Source organism: Penicillium hordei, assembly GCF_028827395.1.
Source record: "Penicillium hordei strain IBT 12815 chromosome Unknown utg000005l_segment0_segment0, whole genome shotgun sequence".
NCBI lineage: Eukaryota > Fungi > Ascomycota > Eurotiomycetes > Eurotiales > Aspergillaceae > Penicillium > Penicillium hordei.
The window spans coordinates 3,161,013-3,181,952 of NW_026623146.1; the positions used below are offsets into that span (position 1 = coordinate 3,161,013).

A 20,940-nucleotide genomic window follows, 5' to 3' on the forward strand; every position below is an offset into this window, starting at 1 on the left:
CCTAAACCCCTACCGAGGAGAGCTCTAGAAATAGAGGAAGCCTAATAAAGATATCGAATAAAGTACTAAGCTTAGGCTAACCGGCGAGTAGTAACGAAGAACTAGTATCGGAGGATACTAAGATATAGGGGATCTAGGAACCCTAGCTAGAAGAAGTACTACCTACCTTTATAGTAGGGAGTAATAAAGTAAGCGTAATTAGAGAATCGATCCGTTAGTCGGTATAAAGGCCGGTAAGGGGAGTAGACCGATTAATCTATACGCCGGTAGGAATATAGTCGGAGCTACCGAGGCGTAGGGTACCTAGCCGGGTATTAACAGTATTATCGACTATAATAAGGAGCAAAGGCCTTACTAGGTTAGTGCTTACTATATCGAAACGGTATAGGGACGAAGTATACGTCCTCGAGGACTAAGAGGTAGTACTACTAGATATACTATCTTTATCGGTATTAGTATCGGCTAGCAAGTACTAGCTATCGGTACTATCCCGTACTAGCGGGAATATACGATAGGCGAGAAAGTATAGCGCTACTAGTAAGTAAACTACTAACGGTAAGGAGAACGTTATCTTTAAAACTAGCACTAGTAATATAACGTATATACCTAGCCCTCGGGGTAAGAATAAACGTACCCTCGACGATCAAGTTAACCTTATAATATCAGCTCTATTAGTAAAATTTACTAACAGAGTAGATATCTAAGAGGAGAGAAGAACCCGCTAATTTACTAAGAAGTATACCGAGATACCTACTATTAATAAATAATATACTACTTACTATTATTTAATATAATACATACCGATCGAGAGATATCGTTATAGCGGACTTCCTAGCGAAGCTAGAAGTTATAAAGGTAGATATTATCGTAGTATAAGAACTATAGGAGAACCTATACAACGATACGATATACTACCTACTAAAACAGATATATAAATTGCTCTTTCCGTCTAACGCGGAGATAGGGAGTAGGGTAAGGGTATATATATATATCTCTAAGAGAGTTAGTACTAAGTAGACGTACTATACGTATAGTAAGTTCTACTAAGAAGTAAGGATCTAAACTAGAGTAGGAGAGATCCGCTTCTTCAATATATATAACGAGTACGGTACTACCGGTACTATAGAGCTTATTAGTAAATTGCTAGGTAGTAGCTAGCGGCGGAAAGGCTAGCAATATACTATAATTACTAGGGATTTTAACCTCTACCACCCTACCTAGGGAGGTATCGAGGCTACGTAGGATATAGATACTAATAGGCTTATTAAGCTCTATAACGAAGCGGATCTTAATCTATAGCTAGAACCTAGTACGATTATAAGGGACTAGAACGGAGAGAAAACGATAATCAATCTATTCTTCGGTATACTAGCTCTTACTAAGAGATTAGTAGTATACGAATTAGCCCTAGATTGTTATACTAATTCTAATTATCTACCGATTCGTATACTACTAGATATTAATACCGAACCGGCTATCGAGAAGAAGAGACGGCTATAGAAGGCCATAAATACTAAGAAATTCGACGTCTTTATAGCCGATAACCTACTAATACCGCTATAAATAACAACCCCCCGACAAATCGACGATATAGTAAACCATCTAATCGAGATCGTATAGCGTGGCGTATAGGAATCGATACTATAGGCCAAACTAAGCCTATAGGCGAACCCGTTATAGACTAGGGAGTATAGGGTAGCTATTAGATACTCTCGCCGTATATTCCGTTAGTACCTTACGATATATAACGAAGAGGACTAGGATATATATAAACTAGCTAGGAACTAGAAGGGAAAGGTTATCAAAGCCGCTTTATAGTATAGCTTCCGGAGCTTTATTAAAGAGGCCGTAGATTAAAGCCCCTAGGGGTTATAGAGAGTAGCTAAATAGGCTAGGAACCGAGGCTAGTAATAGGGGGGTACGATACCGGTACTAAGAACGGCGGAGGGTACCTCTACGGAAATAGACGTAGAGAAGGTAAATCTACTCCGTAAGGTATTCTTTCCGTAACTACCGGTAGTAGATCTCTCCGATATATATACTACTTAAAGACAATAATAATAAGACTACGCTAGCTACCGAGAGTAGTTCCGACTACCGCTAGTTACCGATACCGAGGTAAAAGCTACGATTAAGAAGGCGCCGCCTAATAAAGCGCTAGGATACGATATATTACCGAATAAGTTATAGCGGGTACTAGTAGAACTAGGGTTACGATTAGAGAAGAAATTTACTCTACTTCTTACTACTATTTTCGACGTATATATCTAGATCGGATATAACCCTTAGTACTTCTAAACCTCCGTTATAGTAATATTACGAAAAGCCGGCCTACGAGACTACCGAGTCCTAAAATCATACCGACTAGTTATACTATTAAATACGCTCGGTAAGGTCCTTAAGGCAATAGTTACGACTCGAATTATATAGCTTATAGAAGAATACAAATTGTTCCTAGAGACGTACCTAGGAGGACGAAAAGGGATCTCTATCGACTATACGATATAGTTAATCCTTAGGCGAGTATACTAGGTATAGGGAAAAGGTAAGATAGCTAGTATACTACTTCTCGACGTAGCTAGAGTATATAATATAGTATTATATAAGAGACTACTATATAATATATACTAAATAGGACTCGGTACGCTCGCCCCCTAGGTATAGTTATTTCTTACCGGTAGAAGTACGCGAATTAAGCTACTAAACGGCTACCTAAGCGAAGTATTTGCTACGCTAACCGGTATACTATAGGGTTTACTAATATCGCCGATCCTATTCCTCCTATTTAACGCTCCGCTTATACGTACGTATACTATCCGAGGACTATACTATAGAGAAAGCGAGGTATATAGCTAGGTAGACGATATCTATATTCTAGCTATCTTAAAGAGCTATAAGAAAAATATCCGGGTATTAGAGAAAGTACTATAAAGAGCGGCCTCCTAGGCTAGTAAGTATATAGCGAAATTCGTACCGGATAAATTCGAGCTAATATACTTTATAAACCTAAGACTCGCTACTATCGCCTCCGTCTCTACCGCCGCCGTAAATACTATCGATATAGATATATCTCCCCGAAACGTAGATATCTAGGAAATCCTAGATAACCCGGTAGGTTATACCGGTATACCGGTAGCTATCCTAGGGGACCCGATACTAATTATTCTTATACCTATAAAGATAGCTAAATACCTTAGCGTATAGCTCGATAAGTACCTTAACTTTATAATATATCGTAAGAAAATATTAGTAAAGGGAGCCGGTAGCCTCGAGGTACTCCGCGGAATCTTAGGTTCTATATAGGGATTATTATTAATTATAATACGGAGGATATACTAGGTAGTTATTATTCTATAGATACTATAGGGACTATCTACGTAGTACTATCTAGTTATAAGAGCTATACCGAGGGGCGATCTTGATAAGCTTACTAACGAACTTATAAAAATCTAAAAGAGAGCGGCGGTCCTAATTAGTAGTGCTTTCCGCGGGATAGCGGGGGTAGTACTTAATATAGAACTATATATTCTTCCTATCAAATTACGACTTTAATAGATTATTAAAAAAATAGCTATATAAATTCTTACCGGCCTATATTAGGTATACCTACGAATTACTAAAGAGGCTAGAAAACTAAGGGAGCGGAGGGTCGGGGGATAGTCCCCGACCGAAGTAATTATATAGAAAATACTCCGACTATAATATAAAAAATAGGAGGAAAAGTATATATTTGTTCTCGCTCCGTAGGAAGTACCGATCCCCTACTTTATTAAGAATTAAGAAGTAGTATTAAAAACCTATAACGACTTTTATAAGAAGATAGTTCCTAAAGGAACCCTATATATGATTTTTACCGATAGGAGCGGATTTATAGGATATATTAGCGTATTAATAGTCAATCTTTAAAAGGGGGTGATATTATAGAGACGTTATCTCGGAATAGACTCCTAGTCTATAGTATATACTACTAAGCTTAACGGTATTAAGATAGCGCTTACTAAGACTAAGGAAGAGAATATAGATTCAAATCTTAATAACGGACAATCAACGGCTCGAGAAGTAATCATTTTCTCCAACAGCCAAGCTACTATCTAGGTAGTCTAAAACCTATAGCGACCGTCCGGCTAATACGTACTTACGAACATTTATAACTACGTATAGGCTATATAGTTATAAAATCAAGGAAATATATCCGAAACACCGACGAATATCACTATTAGGTAGATCCCTATATATATTAGTATATATAGCAATAAGTTTGCTAATAAAGAAGTAAAGAGTATAGCGCTTCTTAGTATAGGGATAGGAGTTACGACCGGGACCGGCGAATCGGGAGAACCGATAATCCGTCTCGCCGTAGCTACTAAGAGAGCGGTACGTTAACGAATCAGAGAGCGATAGGAGAAGTAGTAGGAGCGGGAGACAACCTCCGTACCTACGAAGCGCTTAGTATAGGCGCCGAATAAGAAGACACTCCGGTTATATAAAGGACTATCGAAGCTATAGTATACGATCTTAATTTAGATACGTATAATACGGATTAGACTTCGATACTTCTTATTCAAAATTAAGGTAGCTAAGACTAACCGGTATAATTGTAATAAGGGCTTATAAATACTAAGGCATATTTTAATATAGTATCTACGGTATATTATTCCGCGCACGAAATTATAGGAGTAACTAGATAGAATTGGGATTAGATTCATAGATATAGACTATAACAAGATCATATCTAACCCGTAGGCTATCCGCTACATAGTCAACTTTATATACCAAATAGGTCTCCTCTAGTAGTTTCAATACGTTAGGATCGAAGAGGATAGCGATAACGACGAACCGACAGACCTCGCGGTAATAGAGCTAGGTATAGAAGACGATAGGTACTAGCTAATAACGACAAATAATACTATAAAACGAGAACTCAGCCAGAGTCGATAAGTATACTAGTTGAATAGCTAGAACAATATCACTATCAATTGAAACTAAGGTAGGGGAGGGTATAGAGAGAGAGAGAGAGAGAGAGAGAGCGAAGTAGGGGTTAGAAGGTAGAGGGTGCACTCTACAACTATCATTATATGTTAATTTCTTATATATAGGTTGGGATGGGTTTGGATTTATAGGGCTACGGGTTATAGGAATGGGCTGGTTCCGCACTCTTTACGATCAGTATCTGTATACTCTATAGGATGCACTAGGTGGTTCCAGCTCGGCGTTTGGCTTCGAGTTCTTGCTTCAGTTGGATGAAGCGCCTGCATAGTCATACGCAACTAGTTAGACTGCAACAGGTTAATTGAACTTTGATTGATTGATTGATTGATTGATTGATTACATTACTGTTAGAGAAACAAGACTGTTTGTCTTTGCGATAACTGAACCTGTTAATTTGACAGTTTTGTATTTTTTACTTTTTTACTATAGTCAAGCAAAGCCCTTCTCCAGAATAACGGAATAGGGAAGAGTTCTACTTTCTACTAAAGGGGCGCTAAAAGATCTTGCGCCTACGAAGTCCACCACGCCATTCGGTCAATGCAGACTTGGAAGACATAGTATGCGGATGGTCAGGGCCTAGTTTCCGGTTGCAAAGTCGAGCGCATTCGGTTATCAATTGCAAAGCAGCTATGTCTTGGCCCGATGACCTAAGGGTATAAGCTAAGTCGGCCATACTCATTAGCGTGTCAGGATGCGTCGGCGCAAAGCTTGATCTTGCTCATCTCCATAACTTGCACGCTGAGCTGCTCCGCCTCTACCCACCGGCTCTGCTTTATATACGTCGACGCCAGATTGTGCACACTCGCTAGCGTGCTATGATGGTCCACCCCGAGCTTCGTCTTATGAGTCTCTATAACTTGTAAAAGAGTTGCTCTACGTCTTTCCACGGGCCCTGATCTATGTAGGTCGACGCTACGTTGGCCATGCCTATCAGCGTGTCATGATGGTCTGCGCCAAGCTTCGCCTTGCGAGTCTCTATGACCTGTATAAAGAGCTTCTCTGCCTCCTCCTATTGACCCTTGAGTTTGTATGCTATCGCTAATATTGCAGTGCTTTCAGGGGTCTGTTCGTTATTTAAACCAAACATTAACGCTCGTTGCTTCCGCAATATGAATGCCATATCCCTTGACTCTGCAATATTGCCGCGCTCTAGCGCATACCGTGACCCCTTGTGAAGCAGCGTAGCCCATTTTCGTAGAGCATCTTGTCATTCTGGTCGTTGTGACATAGCTAATTTCACATGTGGAAAGAGCGACTGGCACCTTGTCCAGTTTTCATAGTTTCCTGTCGGAAACGTTTGCCACACAATCATGATAAATTGCTCGTTCCATCGTGCTAGCTGTCCATAAGCTTTCAGCCACGCACGTACAGTAAATTGCACTAGCCGATGCATCGTGAACACTGTGCTGTTGCTTTTGTTGATAGGGATGAAGAAAAAGTCTCTCAAAGCTGCGATATCATCCTCAAAGTCAGGGTCTAGGTCAGGGTTAAACGTGCTCTCCGTATCGTCATCATTGTGCTCGAATATAACGCTGTCCGAAGTCGAATTATCCACTTTTGTCTCGCCTTGAATTCGGAGAAGATTCTCTGAGACCCCCTGTCGGTCAAAAAAGCTCATGAGACAGAGCAAGTGAGCGGCGGACGGTCTTATGCATCGAATATAATCGAAAGATATTTGCCATATGACTAAATTCGAATTCTTTGCCTCCCAATCTCGATAGAGATGGTGAGCCTTATAATTAAGGAGCTTTGTCGCTTCACTGTCACTCTTCCGAAACAACCCTAGGCACTGCGATACCGAACAGCGGGGCGCTCGCTGTACAATATAGCCTGCCGCCTATATGATTGCAAGTGGCATGAAGTCTAGTTCTTTTACCAAATTTAGGATATCAAGCATGTCCGCTGATGGTCCGAGCTTTCGTTGGAGAAATCCTAGCGCCTTAGACCTATTTGTTGAATACCAAGTCCGAATACATAGTAGAAACGACGTAATATACCGGAAACATTATGTGACATTGGGTACCAGGCATACTATACAAAAGTGCATATTACAGTTAGTCATCATGGTCCGCACATTGTTTGAAAAAGCGGATTTTGTCAATTTAGTTAGTTAGAGTCTTCAACATTGGTCATCTATACCATACATTGTTCGTAGACCTGGCAGTGACCCTCCGGGTGGTCCATGATCTTAGACCCTCTACCCGCCCCTCCGAGGGTTAGGGTCGCTTATTGGACGGTGGATCTTTACTCAGATGGTAACTATATCGAGAAAAGATGGCTATTTAAGTGCTGACAATCATGGTAGATATTGGTGCAAAGCTCAGAACTTCTTTGGTGGAAGAATACGCCAATGAAAGGAAGCCGACCGACTGTGAAATCTATCGCAAAATTCGACAATACGAGGGCGACTGCGATGAAACCTTCAGGGAGCGATGGTTTATACGTCTATCGCGCAGCAACCAGGAGCGTTTGGATCAGTTGGGCAATAAGAAAAACCGCCGCGTTCGAGGTGCCTTTGACAGGCTGCTAACGATTCCTGGACTTTGGCCGGGCGGGATGAGGATCAGTGTAGTTCACAGACTGATAGCCTGTGGATGGACTAACTCGATGCGGGATACAGAAATTGAAAACACATGACGTTTGTGCATGTTTGAGGAAAAGTAGGTACTTTAGATGAGGGGTAACCATGATAATAGACCCATTGGGCATTGATACATCTAGCGTTCTGATCAACAGATCTAAAGTACACTTGTCAACTACGGCAATCTCACTAAAGAAAGCACGGGTGTGATAACTTAGTCTAAATGGGTCTTTCAGCTACACCAAATCTCACTGATGGGTGGCCATGGCCCACAGAGATCATGCTCAACTCTGACCCCGTCATTCCATATTCGGGCACTTGGGCTGCAGATCAAACATGATAGTAGTAATATTCAGCTCACACTTTGGGGGACCCCCTCAGCTGAGGGAAATGTGTCAGCTGTACAACCTAACCCACAAATCGTAATGGTTGATCCGCCTTGATGATGCAGATACGTAGTTATATGTGGAGCTAATTATGAACTATATGAATTCGGAAAAGTTGCCTTGCTGACGGTCACCCCTGCAGATGTCCGAATTTAGTAAACGCTCTCCAACTTGAACAGGGATTACTTCAAACTCTTCCCACTTCCCATGCACTAAGCGACCGCCAGCGTAGCTGAGTTATGAGGCTGGCTTAGCTGAACATGAGGAATTGTTTCACTCCTGTTGCGGAACCCCCCCCCCCCCTCCCGGCCTTCTCCACCTTTTCCACATCTCGTTTGTTTTTAAAAAACAATGTTTGGCTTCGGAGCGGGCCATCCCCGTAACAAACAACTTAAAAGATAGGCGTTGAGCATCCAGGCTAGTATTTCGCTGTAACTATACTCTGAACACGGTGAAGACCCTTGAGATTGATATTGATGGGACTGTATCTGATAGCTCGAGAACCCACTTAGTAGATTAGTGGAATGATGTAAATGCATTTAACCTAACTATTACTTTACAGAACATTGACGGGACGGGTTGCTAGGGCGGGGTGGGGCAGATTTAATCAGGACTGAAGGATTACTGAACTACTAACTTAGGTAGTTGATGTTGATCACCAGTACTATCATTTCCAAGCTATCGAGCAAAGGTATTGATTTAAATTCTACTTTTTCTACCTACCAATTATGGTAGAACAACAACGTATCCAGACAGAAAGATTTTAAACTTTGCCTTGTAATGCGTGTATGATGCTGGTGCCAACCTCTTGATCTACAAACAAGTATCACTGCAAAGTCTCTATTCATTGTCCATCACAATTAAAAATTTGTCATCAGTCCCAGCCCATTGCCCTCGAAAGAGCCTTACCCAGGGTCAAGTAGGAAAACGGCATGTTTCGGTCCTTCATATCATCCACTAACTCTCTCGCCGAGTCCTCCACCGTGCCCTCTTCACCATCAAGACGCGTAATAGGGTAATTCTCAATTTCGTAATTTGTTGGGTATTCAGCAAGCGGATATTTCTTCTTCTCTTGTTTCCACGCCCTAGGAATCCGGAATAAATTGCGTCGATTATTAATACAGGATGAAAGGTCCAAGAAGTGACCTATCTCCATTGTGTACCAATTTGGGTGTAACTCGCTCTTGATTATGCCGACTACATGTTGGACTTCGAAGAAGTGGTCGATTTCCCAGGGTCCGTTAGAGTGGGGATGTTGTTGAAGAGAGAGTTGTCGTCGGCTGAGAGAGGGACCATTGCGATGAGTAGACAAGCAGAGTAGTGGATCTTTCATATACGGGAAGGAAGGAGCTGTCTGATTTTATGCAGTTGTACTATGGGGATCTAGAGATTTTTACAGGGCAGCCACGGATATGAAATCCACCTGTATTTAAGCAGCCCATAATCTTGATACTAGTTCCGCAATGGCATGTTAAACATGCAGCCTAGTTTCATAGCTACATGTCTGGTTCAATCCTTCCCTGCTTAGTGTATTTCAATCTCACCAACTTCTTGACTTCGGACAACAAAAAAATCTAACATTGCTAGATGCCTATTTCCACTAAAACCCTACGTGCATTCACCGATGGGATTGGGTGGGCGAAAATACAGTGGCAACCGTCATTGCCTCCCATGTCGGGAAACAGAGAGAGTACACTTTCAAACCACAATCGCATGATGCGCTTAACCCAATAAGAGTGAAGTTTTCTATTGTGTTTGTATGTAATATGTGGGTAACATTGGGGTTCCAGTATGGTAACTCGAATACTCGGTTACACCGACTAGGGACAGCTCAACCTGCCCCTTTACCTCATTCCCTCATAGATTTCTTTTCTCAATCAATCAATCGCATATTTCTGATGATTCCAGTAGTCCTCATTCGCCACCATGTTTACTAGTTGGTACGCTTTTAGCTGGCTCTGACAGGAAACTACCACCCGGGCCGTTGTGTACTGTACGTACTCGGTATTAAACGGCCTGTGCGACCTACAGCTGCCACCGTGGTCCCCTGTTGGTGGTGCTGGGTCTGGAGAGCCCCCTCATGATACAGCTGTTGCAAACCCGTTCCAGTCACCCTCCTGGGCGAGGGGAGCCATTTTTCGCTCCTCCGTTGAGCACCATCCTTTATTTGCCGTGTATATACGTACCTCTCGTGTTCAGGTGTTTGATAGCCGCGAAGTTCGGCACTCACATTACTATGATTGGCCCCCTCTATGAATCCCAACCCAGAGTAAAGTTGGCCTTGGTTGTAGCTTCCATATATCGGATGTGAGCATTTTGCCAGCTCATTAACTGCAGTGTGATACGGTCAAATCAGTGCATAGTGTCTGGGCAGTCACACACGAGACCTAACTCGTATTCTTAGGCGCCCTAGGTAAGTTGTGTGATTGTGTAAGGGTATGGAGAAGATCTACCCAGGTATAAATTAGGTAAGGGTCGCAGTTCCCATGCACTTTCTTGTGGGTAATCTCTCTACTTTCAATCCCAGCTCCTTTCAATCCCAATATAACAAAGCTCCCTGCTTTCATGCACCTGCGATATGGACAGTACCTGGATACCTCCATCCACCTATTCAACCCCGAACATGACCCACACGGGAAGAGACATAGACCATACAACACACCACACACCAAGAGGGGATGTAATCGAAACAAGCGATCCATTCGTCTGGATCTTTGCTTCGGGAAATCTTACCAAAGATCAACTCCGCGCATCACAAGTAACTCTCGTCACCAACCGGCTCCCAACATCAGAAAGAGATAAATGGGTAGCGGGTCTCGAGGGCACAATCTTCGAAAACGGGGTCTACAAACTTCGCTGGGTAATCCGGATCGATTACGACGACTGGATTGGAAGCCACTACAATTTTGATTTAGAGCGGCCGGGAGTCGAAAAATTGTCTTTTCATATTAGAGACGAGTACCACCCTGGCGCGGATGGCTTTTTGCGTGAAAGACAAGAGATTAACTATTTTGTCGGGGGGTGGGATTCAAGTCTAGCACAGCCGATTGAGAATGATCCGGTCGGGGAAATGGACAGGCTGAGCACGATTCAGAGATATGCGGAGAGGTTGCAGACATTGTGGTTGAGTAATTTGATGGATCAGCACTTGAAGTGATTGCAAGGTTGTGTTTGCTGCAGCTCTGGACGTGGTTGAGATATTGAAAATTGGCCAACGAAATGTATGGAAATACCTATGGATGGGAGACTAGAATGTGCTGGGATTCTTTCATATTTTGGATTTGTCACGGATATCAGATTATATTATTTATATTGTTGCTTCAATTGATGATATTGTCAGTTGACGTCGGGTCGAGTCCTAGCCTTGGAGACATCGTCCGTACGTGGTAGAAGGATAGTCATAGGATTCTGGGGAAATGCGTCGTTGATTCGAATGATATGGACGCAGAGAAGGCGAAGGCGGACTTGAAGCTTCTTTTAAGGCCAACAACTAAGAAGCTACTCTGTTAGTGAAGAGTGTCGGCTGCATAAGTGAATTAAAGGTAGATGACGATAATGAGATAGATTGGATGATTCTGGGTGTGTTTGAATGTAGGATCAATCGCTTTATGTTACTGATGGTATGAAGGGGAATTTTAATCATCTAAATCCTCAACACTAAGGCCTATATGCCGAAAATGGCCCCTAGTACTGTGTTTCTTTACCCTAATCTGATTAATATACCGTTTAAGGAAGGTGCCGAAATCTCGGTTAGGATCATCTACAAAGTAGCTCCAATTCCGTTTTATGCAGCCTTTAAGTTCAGAGAAAAATTCTTCAATTGGATTGAGATCCGGCGAGTATAGAGGTAGATAGACGACTTTCACGCCGGCGTCAGCACAAATCTAAGAGATTCGTTCGGAGTGGTGAAAGGACGTATTATCTATAACTAGGATAGGCTTCGGCTCGGGCTATCTTCTATAAGGTCGAAGGAGTTTATTAATAAAGTCCTCGAACGCGGCGGTATCCGTTAACCCACAAAAGACGCGGCTAAGCAAAATACCATCTTAGGTATATATAGGTAGAATTTGATAACGTTCGTCACGGTGAAACTGTGACACCTCTCGAGGTGCTACACCGAGTGGTGACCAGCCTATACGCCGGAAACTAACTCGTTTATCATATCTAGGTTCGTCAATATAAAAAAGGTAGTATGACTTAAATTCGGAGACGTTATAAAGATATATTTCTCGTAATTCGGCGTTCTACTCTTTCGCTTTCTAACGGGCAGTCTTTCTCGACCAACCGTTAGATATAAGGGCCCTTCTAATACTAGAAGTTGTTGCTAATATCTGGAATTTATCCTATAAAAAGATAGCTATCTCGTCGAGGTACAGACCCGGTTTTTCTAGTAGATGATCAAAAAGCGCTTCTAGCATTAGGGGCGTTACGCTTCGTCTCCGTCCGACACGATTTAGGGGGGGGAGAGGACGTTGTTAAATAGGCGTAAGTTTCTACATGTTTTCTTGATTGTCTGTTCACTACATTCTGCCGCCTCGGCCATTTGGTGACGCGTAAGTGATTGGCTTTGTATCATATCACCAATGAATTGCAGCTTTGACGGGGAAAGCCTCGGTGCCATGTCGCTAGGTGTTTTCGCAGTGCTCGCAGTTTAAAGAAAATGTGCTGCGTAGGATAGATGAGGGCCATTGAGGTTGGATTGTATGGAAGTTCCGTGTAAGGTAGAGTATTATAGGTAATACGGCCGTTCTGGGATTAAAGGAAGTGGGCTATTATTAGAGGGCGATTAATTACGGCTTAGTTAAAAGGGGCTAGCGTAGTTTCGGGTACGGGCCGAGAAACAAAGTGTGAGTGTCTGAGCGGTAACTTAAAACTGTTTTCGAAAATCGTTGTATACACAAATGAATCAATCTATGGACTAACGAATCTTATTACGAAAACCAATATATAGTAAATCCGATAATCCTATTCTATTGGATGAGATTAACAACTCCTGCTGTCACTAGACGGAATTGAATGGCAAGCCTGGTCGGCCATTTGTATGGATACTAAAAAGCCGAAAGTCAAACTTTCGCAATTCGTCATAAAACGTATGTCTGACTAGGCTCCCATCACGGCAGTTCAGTCGGATGACAAGAGTCAGAGGGTCTCCGCTATCAAAACAGCATATCATGGTCTAGGAGTAAGCGACTGTATATGTTCCCTCGGGTGCCATTCTATTGTTTCAAGATGGGCTTACTGCTTGACTGGTTGGGGAGAGAGAACCAGAATGAAGTCCAAAAGTGGACCTTGTAGGCTTGGCCCCTGGGCGAGGTTGAAATGGCCCTAATAAGAGGCTAATAGTCACGAGACCGGTTAAATTGCTAGTTTTGCGCTAGTTATGAGTCTAGGATTCTGTGGTGGGACCTTGGTCGTCTAGGTTGACCCCTGCCAAGCCGTTGAAGTCCTGGCCGCTGCTGGGCATAATGTAACATTGTGCACCCTCTACATTTTTTTTTTTTTTTGTATTTCTCGGATAATTCTCCGAAGGTTTGCCTACCTATGAATCAAACGTATGGCCTTAATAATTCAGCTAGATTCGGTGTATACCAGTCACTATATTTATTTTAAAAGCGTATGTTCAAGTATGGAAGCTCCTAAGCCAAGTATCCGACATCTTCCGAACCCGGAGGCAAAATGGGGCCAAAATGGGGGCCAAAATGAAAAGAATATCACTTTAAATCACAGCATGAAAAGAGCAGCAGCAAATGCCGCACCATTAAGCACATCAGCAGTAGCAAGCGGCATAGCCGCATTTGAAGTCGGAGTCGGACTCGAAGTCGAAGTTAGAGTCGAAGTGGAAGTCTGCGAGCCGGTACCAGTGGTAGCTCCAGAAGTCGTACTGCTAGTGGCGACCTTGCTCGTTGAATCATTTGTGGGAGTAGCCTCAGCCTTGCTGGACGCCGACGAAACCTGCGCCGAGTAGTCGGTCGCCGTGAAGCGGACCTCTGCGACGCAAGAGTTATCCACCGTGGACCAGTTGGTCTCTTCGGTCGCCGTGGGGGTGGCATATAGCAGTGCTGTGTTGGTGAGTGATTCTTTGTAAGCTCTCATGTCGTTGACGCAGCAGTAGGCGCCTTGTTCATCGATGACCATGGTGCCGGCGCAGCATTTGGTCTCGTGGAATGTGTTTGAGAGCCAGCCTACTGGGCAACTGGTTTCTGCGGCGTTCGAGGCGATAGATAGCATTATCGCCAGGAGAAGGGATTTGAGGAATGTCATAGTTTTGATGTTGAAAAGAGTGGGTGCGGAGATGCTCTTGGAGAGTGAAAGAATGAGAACGGGATCAACTTTTGATTTAAGGTAGGAACAATTCCGATGTTCATGGTATTCCCAAACTAATAAATAATATGATCTTCCGGAGAAGGGGATCTCTCTCAGCCCTGGAGGATCCCACCAATGACGGAGAGAAATATCCTATAGGTTGATCTACCGAACTTCCCCAAAGATGGGGGCCAGGGGAAGCTGCTTCCACCAATAACATATATAGCAGTTCCGCCTAGTCAAAGCTAGTAGCCCGGATAATTTGCCTAATTAGGCTTTCCTCTCTGCTTTGAGAGACCCTTCAGATATGGTTCTTCAGTCCAGACGTCTGCTCTAGCTCGGGCATAACATCCTGTTATTCTTCTTCCACATTGAGCTACTCTATACTCCCTTGTCGACAAATTACAATAGTAGAAATGTAGAAAAGAAATATTCAAATATCCGCAATAGCATGCTGTAGCTCATGTTCGAGCCACAAATATATATCAGTGAACCCATCCGCACCGTTGGTCCTGATCAACTCCTTAATTCCACAGACTAGGGGTCTTTGTGTTGTCGGGAAGTGACTTCTACAGGTGCTCTTCACTCATCTTGAGATGAAAGCCTAAAGAAATTATCACTGAGCATGCAGCACTTCGTACACCAATATGAGTAAACGGGGAACAAACAAAGCAAACAACACAAAGAGAGTACCTGACCAATTGCACCGAATTTGAAGGCAGACCCACAAAGGCAGGATGTTGGAATATTCATCATCCCCCACCTAGCAAATATTCTTCTGTCCAGCAACTATCCTCAACATTTCTTGGCCTTCGGACCCTTATACTATTTCTTTTGTAATACTATGATGTGAAATGCAGGATCCCAACTTTGGCACATTCATCGCAGAGAGCGATAGATCACTACACTTTGTTGAACCATTTAATCGGCTGGCTTCAGCCTCGGCCAACTTCTTGTCAAAGGTGATCGGTCGCTGAGACAGATCTGTGATGATCCTCGACGAAAAGTCTTTTTCAATTTAGCTCTAAAACAGACAGACCATAAGACTATCCCTCGGCTGTCCCATTAAAAAGTGTATTCTCGAGGTCTGCATTGTTGGTCTTGTTTGAATTTTTCAAAAAGAAAGGAAAGAAAAGAACAAGGGTGGTTTCCCAGCACCAAAACTATTCTAAACGACCGGTTCTCGATTGATTGTACTCAGGGTCCCCAGATTGCGGCAGGAATCTCTCCATCCAAACTCTTTTTGGCGAGAAGCTTTCCTGGGCTCCTGGTCTGTTCATCCCACTGAACCAAAGCCACCTCATGGCTATTTTGCAATGCCACTGAGATCAATCCATTCTGGGCATTAATCTCAAATTCACGAGGGAACGAACCGTAAGCTGGAAACAAGCCAACGAATGAGAAATCCTTTGCATGGTTTCCCTGGCCAGTGATGCAAGTGAAGACGGCGAAAGAGTCATCGTCCTTGCCAAACGTAGCATCACCACGGTTGGATACCACGATACGGTCATTTTCAGGCTGGAGATTGAGTGTTGTTAGATACAGCGCTCTTTTTCTATCCGCGTTGAAGATGGGAAAAGGACGTACCGAAATGTGAATCCCTGAGGCCTTGGAACCACTTGGGATAGTCTCTCCACCGTAAGTACTCTCCTCGTGAACCTTAACAAAGGTTAGGCTATTGCGAGTATAGTGAGCTTTGAATGCGGTCAAGGTATTCCCCAATTCCGAGACAAGATACAAGAATGTGTCATCGGTAGAGGCAACGTTGGCCTTGGGTGTCCAAAACACGGCGTGTCGTGGCCCCGACCCGGGCTTTACTAGAAAAGGTTTCTGGGGCTGTAGAAGGCCGGTTGAGGGAGAAATCTTGAAGATATGGATTTGATCCATGCCCAAGTCAGTGACCAGAATAAAGCGACCCGTGGGATCAACGATGACTCCATGTGGATGAGGGGCATCTTGTCGGTCAGGTACTGGACCAGGAGCAGCAAGCTCGTAGGTGAAGGTTTGAGTTCGGTTTAAATGACCCGACATTGAGTCAAGTGTGTAGGCAGTGACGGCGGAGCCTTCGCTAAGGGGTACAGATGCATCAGCATCACTTTGCACAATGGATTCATGATGCTCCTCGGGTGGTACTTACTAGTGTGCGACGGCAACGAAACGCCGTCCAGGTTGGCCAGGAATAGTATAGAGAGTTGACATAACTGGACCGGAAACCGTGTCAAGAGTATCCAGCGTAGTTAGAGACCCATTAGAATTGACTCGGAAGGAAGTAAGGCTACTGTTTGAAGCCCCCAATCCTTCATTGAGGCAGAGCATCAAGTCATGCTCATTATCCAGCGTCAACCATGATGGACTGGTCCCACAGTCTTTCGTCTGGGCAACGATCGACAGCTCATAATTTCCGTTCGCCCTCTGCGGGGACAGAGTAGTCACGGTGCCTGAGTAAGATGCCGCATATAGCTTGGTAGCCATAGAGGCGGCACCGAACAAAATTGTGGATACAAGAATAGGGCGCATCATGCTAAGCGGTATGGAATATAAAGTGGCAAAAAAAGAAAAGTTGAAGCAACAAGAAAAGAAAAGTCGAGGGGCATTGAGAACATACATAAGTACGTGTGAACCAAGTGTAAGCTAATACACATGCAGCTTGAACTTTGTATATTGTATATTGCATATTATTAGTACGAACGCCACCTCGGATAACATTTCCTGGCTGGTCTTTGAGTTCTGCCAGCAAGACTGATCTAGTTAGGTTGTCTCAAGTTTTCCATCAAGATCAGTGGTATTTTGCCGACCGACATCCATTTCAAAGAAAGCGAATCTGGAACCTTTTCCTGCCAGCCTTTAGCGGTGCGGGATCATGGGTCCTTAGCTGACTGAGGACCATTGCAAAGCAAGCGAATTCTAGACTTGTTTTCTGCTGACCGTCAGCGGTGCAGGATCGAAGATCCTTAGCTGACTGAGACCCATTACAAAACAGGCGAACTCTAGATTGTTCCCTGTCAACCGTCAGTGGTCCAGGACGAAAGATGCCTGGGGATGAAGGATGCTTGGCGCACTTAACGTCATTTCAAAGCAAGTAAATTCTAGAACTAGTTCCTACTAACCTTCAGCAGTGTGGACCCAGATGATTATCTGCAAGTGTTGACCGGAAGGTCGTTATGGGCAAGGATGGCTTGGTCCGGATGTCTGCAGGAACACGAGGATCACGGAACTGAGCTAGTTGGCCCGATGACTAGTGGAGTGCCAATAATAATGTTCCCCACAATTTCAAGATTCAGAAAGAGGATTGGCTGCACTGCCACAGTTGGCAATATATGCCTTTCCTTCAAGGTACACATCATGCATAACCTTGCAGCCTTGGCAATATTGTGTATCGGAATGCCGACACGTTATCGGTAAGCCGATTACTTATGTCCGTGATCCGGACCATATATCCGGAATCGATATGTACGTGACCGGTATAGGAAGGCCAACGGAACGACTGAACTTCCGTCCTTGTGTGCCACTGTATTCACTGAGATGATCTACAGAGTCAATCCTTCAGGGTGGATAAGGTTCTCTTGGTAAACCACATGTACTCTGCTGCCTTTCTGGGCGCCAAGATCTTATCTTGTAAATGTAAACTTCCAAGGTTGTACCAATAATAGCCAATGCTACTACCATGTTGTGCTGTACTACTGCGGTACACCCGGGTAGATGGATTTGGCCATGTGTATACTATGCAGTATCTTGGAGCAGGGCTTCATTGCTGTGATCGACGGGATGAAAATATAAAGATGTTCCAATCCCATGCCCTAAATCTTCCATTCATCGCATTTGATAATTCTCTCATCCATCCTTTTCATTGATTTTCGGCTTCTTTAAATCGTCAAAGCCGCCTCTAGGGATGAAGTTCCTCGGCGTCCTATCCGGCCTTGTTGTCGTGGCTGCGGCCCTTCCACAGAAGCAATTCGATCTCCAGTCGAGCCTGCTCACCGACCCAACAAAGGTGACCGGCGAAACTTTCGACTATATCATTGCCGGTGGAGGTTTAACCGGTCTTACCGTCGCTGCACGTCTCACCGAGAACCCCAACATCACCGTTCTCGTCATCGAAAGTGGGTTCTATGACTCGAACATTGGTCCTATCATTGAAAATCTCAACCACTATGGTGATATCTTCACTACCTCCGTCGACCAAGCCTTTGAAACGATTCCGCTTGCCATTCACAATCGCACTGAGATTGTTCGGTCAGGCAAAGGACTGGGAGGATCGACATTGGTGAATGGAGGTTCCTGGACACGTCCACACAAGGCGCAGGTTAACTCCTGGGAGGAGGTGTTTGGAATGGAAGGGTGGAACTGGAATAATCTGCTCCCGTATATGAACAAGGTCGAGGACTCCCGTCCACCGAACCCTGCTCAGATTGCTGCTGGGCATCACTTTGATCCTTCCTGCCATGGCGTCAATGGTACCGTCCATGTCGGCCCCCGAGACACCGGAGAGAGCTTCTCGCCCATGATCAAAAGCCTCATGAACACTGCTAAGAAATCTGGTGTTCCAGTTCAGAAGGATTTCAGCTGTGGTGTTCCTCATGGTATATCGATGTTCCCCAACGATGTGCATGAAGATCAGACTCGGTCAGATGCCGCTCGCGAGTGGCTTCTGCCGAACTACAAACGGACAAACTTGAAGGTTCTGACTGGTCAAATGGTCGGACGGGTTTTGTTCGATACCACCTCCTCCACTCCTAAAGCCGTTGGAGTCAACTTTGGCACGCATAACAAGGTCAACTTTGACGTCCATGCTAGACATGAGGTACTTTTGGCCGCTGGATCAGCCGTGTCTCCGCAGATACTTGAGCATTCTGGCATTGGCTTGAAGACTGTTCTCGACAAGGTAGGAGTTGAACAGCTTGTTGAGTTGCCCGTTGGTCTTAATCTCCAAGATCAAACTACCACCACTGTCCGCTCTACTATCAACTCAATTGGTGCAGGCCAGGGCCAGGCTGCGTATTTTGCCACCTTCAATGAAACCTTCGGAGATCAGGCACCTCGTGCTCACCAGCTCCTAAACACCAAACTTGCAGAGTGGGCGAAAGATGCTGTCTCCCGGGGCGGCTTCCACAACGAAACCGCGCTCCTGATTCAATATGAAAATTACCGTGACTGGCTCGTCAACTCAGACGTCTCTTATGCTGAGATCTTCATTGACACCGCTGGAAAACTAAACCTTGACCTATGGGATCTCATTCCTTTCACCCGCGGCTATGTCCACATCCTGGACAGTGACCCTTATCTCCGTCGCTTTGCATATGACCCTCAATACTTTTTAAATGAGCTCGATCTCCTTGGCCAAGCAGCAGCCTCAAAATTGGCTCGTGAGATTTCCAACAAAGGTGAAATGACGAAGTACTTCAACAGCGAGACCATTCCCGGAAATAACTTAGCTTACAACGCTACTCTCGACCAATGGGTAGACTATGTCAAGCAGAATTTCCGTCCCAACTACCATGGAGTCGGCACATGTTCCATGATGGCGAAGGAACTTGGCGGTGTCGTGGACGCTGCTGCTCGCGTCTATGATGTTGAAAGTCTGCGTGTGATTGACGGCTCGATTCCCCCAACTCAAGTTTCGTCTCATGTTATGACCGTCTTTTACGGCATGGCTGAGAAGATCTCCGAAGCCATCCTTGCCGACTATCATGCTGCTTTGAACTGATCCTCTCTCGCCACTTGATGCCTTGTGTGCATCATGGTGTTCCCACTGGATATACACACACATATGGCAGAACCAGTACAGGTCGGATCGTTATGGCTTCTACTTTCCTTCGGGTCCACCCTAGTGGTGCATCTTTGCGGGGAAACCTTTGTTTAAATTGCGATAGATGAGATGATAGACGGGATGATAGACGGGATGATAGACGGGATGATAGACGGGTTGATAGACGGGCCGATAGACGGGCCGATAGGCGGGGCTCGGACTTTTTCTTCTATATTTTCTACCCTGTGCATAGATACATATATATTTATATATTTGTACTAGTCTTATGACTTTTGTTTCAACAACAACTAGTCAGTGTCGAAGTACAAATTGTCCAGTGTTTAGCTCATTTATGGAAATTAGCTATCCAAAGATGGTTGGTGTAGCTATAAAATCACGTAAGACCTACAGTATTTTGCTCGGTGAAACCGCTGGAAAATTATCGGGACCAAGTCGAATCCCTGTCGTATTACTCATGACGGGTACGGGCGACTGTTGGCAGGTAGAGTTTTAGATCCACTCTAACTTTACAAGTACTATGTTGAAAATATAGTATAGTCTTTTTTACCTCTACAATTATATCCTAGCTAAGGTTATGAATAGTTGCCTAAAGTACTAGGTCGACAATAGTATTTAATACCTTTAAAAAAATGTACTAAATATAATGTTATTCGTACCTATACCTTATTTCTTAGCGTTAAAGCCTTCCCACTACCACTCCCGTACGCTTACTCTAGCCCCCGCTAGAAGCTTTCCTCTAGGTAAACTATACATTCTTATATTTCCTATTGCTAAAGCTAACCCGTTACTATGCTGGCCGTAAAACTAAAAGCCAATCTATTGCGTCCCGCCTAGCCGCCGAGCCGAACTTATATGATAGTAAGTGGATCCCCCTATACGCGTATCGCCATGTTTTACACGATCTACGTGATCAC

The 20,940-nt window shown here is 44.1% G+C and overlaps 6 protein-coding genes across 6 annotated transcripts; 3 read left to right on the forward strand and 3 right to left on the reverse strand.

The window, feature by feature from the left end:
- Positions 1 to 7,287: 7,287 nt before the first annotated feature.
- Positions 7,288 to 7,626, forward strand: N7537_010112 (uncharacterized protein; the record flags this gene model as incomplete). Its single annotated transcript, XM_056901166.1, has 1 exon — positions 7,288 to 7,626. One exon carries the CDS (start codon positions 7,288 to 7,290, stop codon positions 7,624 to 7,626), a length of 339 nt encoding a protein of 112 aa, XP_056749834.1.
- Positions 7,627 to 8,830: 1,204 nt separating this feature from the next.
- N7537_010113 (uncharacterized protein) lies at positions 8,831 to 9,112 on the reverse strand (the record flags this gene model as incomplete). Its single annotated transcript, XM_056901167.1, has 1 exon — positions 8,831 to 9,112. One exon carries the CDS (start codon positions 9,110 to 9,112, stop codon positions 8,831 to 8,833), a length of 282 nt encoding a protein of 93 aa, XP_056749835.1.
- Positions 9,113 to 10,579: 1,467 nt separating this feature from the next.
- N7537_010114 (uncharacterized protein) lies at positions 10,580 to 11,113 on the forward strand (the record flags this gene model as incomplete). The annotated part of the gene is made up of 1 exon (XM_056901168.1): positions 10,580 to 11,113. The coding sequence occupies one exon, from the start codon at positions 10,580 to 10,582 to the stop codon at positions 11,111 to 11,113; it is 534 nt and encodes a 177-aa protein (XP_056749836.1).
- A 2,564-nt stretch (positions 11,114 to 13,677) lies between these two features.
- Positions 13,678 to 14,217, reverse strand: N7537_010115 (uncharacterized protein; the record flags this gene model as incomplete). Its single annotated transcript, XM_056901169.1, has 1 exon — positions 13,678 to 14,217. The coding sequence occupies one exon, from the start codon at positions 14,215 to 14,217 to the stop codon at positions 13,678 to 13,680; it is 540 nt and encodes a 179-aa protein (XP_056749837.1).
- Positions 14,218 to 15,456: 1,239 nt separating this feature from the next.
- N7537_010116 (uncharacterized protein) lies at positions 15,457 to 16,779 on the reverse strand (the record flags this gene model as incomplete). The annotated part of the gene is made up of 3 exons (XM_056901170.1): positions 15,457 to 15,777; positions 15,847 to 16,327; positions 16,397 to 16,779. 3 exons carry the CDS (start codon positions 16,777 to 16,779, stop codon positions 15,457 to 15,459), a joined length of 1,185 nt encoding a protein of 394 aa, XP_056749838.1.
- Positions 16,780 to 18,148: 1,369 nt separating this feature from the next.
- N7537_010117 (GMC family oxidoreductase) lies at positions 18,149 to 19,963 on the forward strand (the record flags this gene model as incomplete). The annotated part of the gene is made up of 1 exon (XM_056901171.1): positions 18,149 to 19,963. One exon carries the CDS (start codon positions 18,149 to 18,151, stop codon positions 19,961 to 19,963), a length of 1,815 nt encoding a protein of 604 aa, XP_056749839.1.
- Between the last annotated feature and the right edge of the window lie 977 nt (positions 19,964 to 20,940).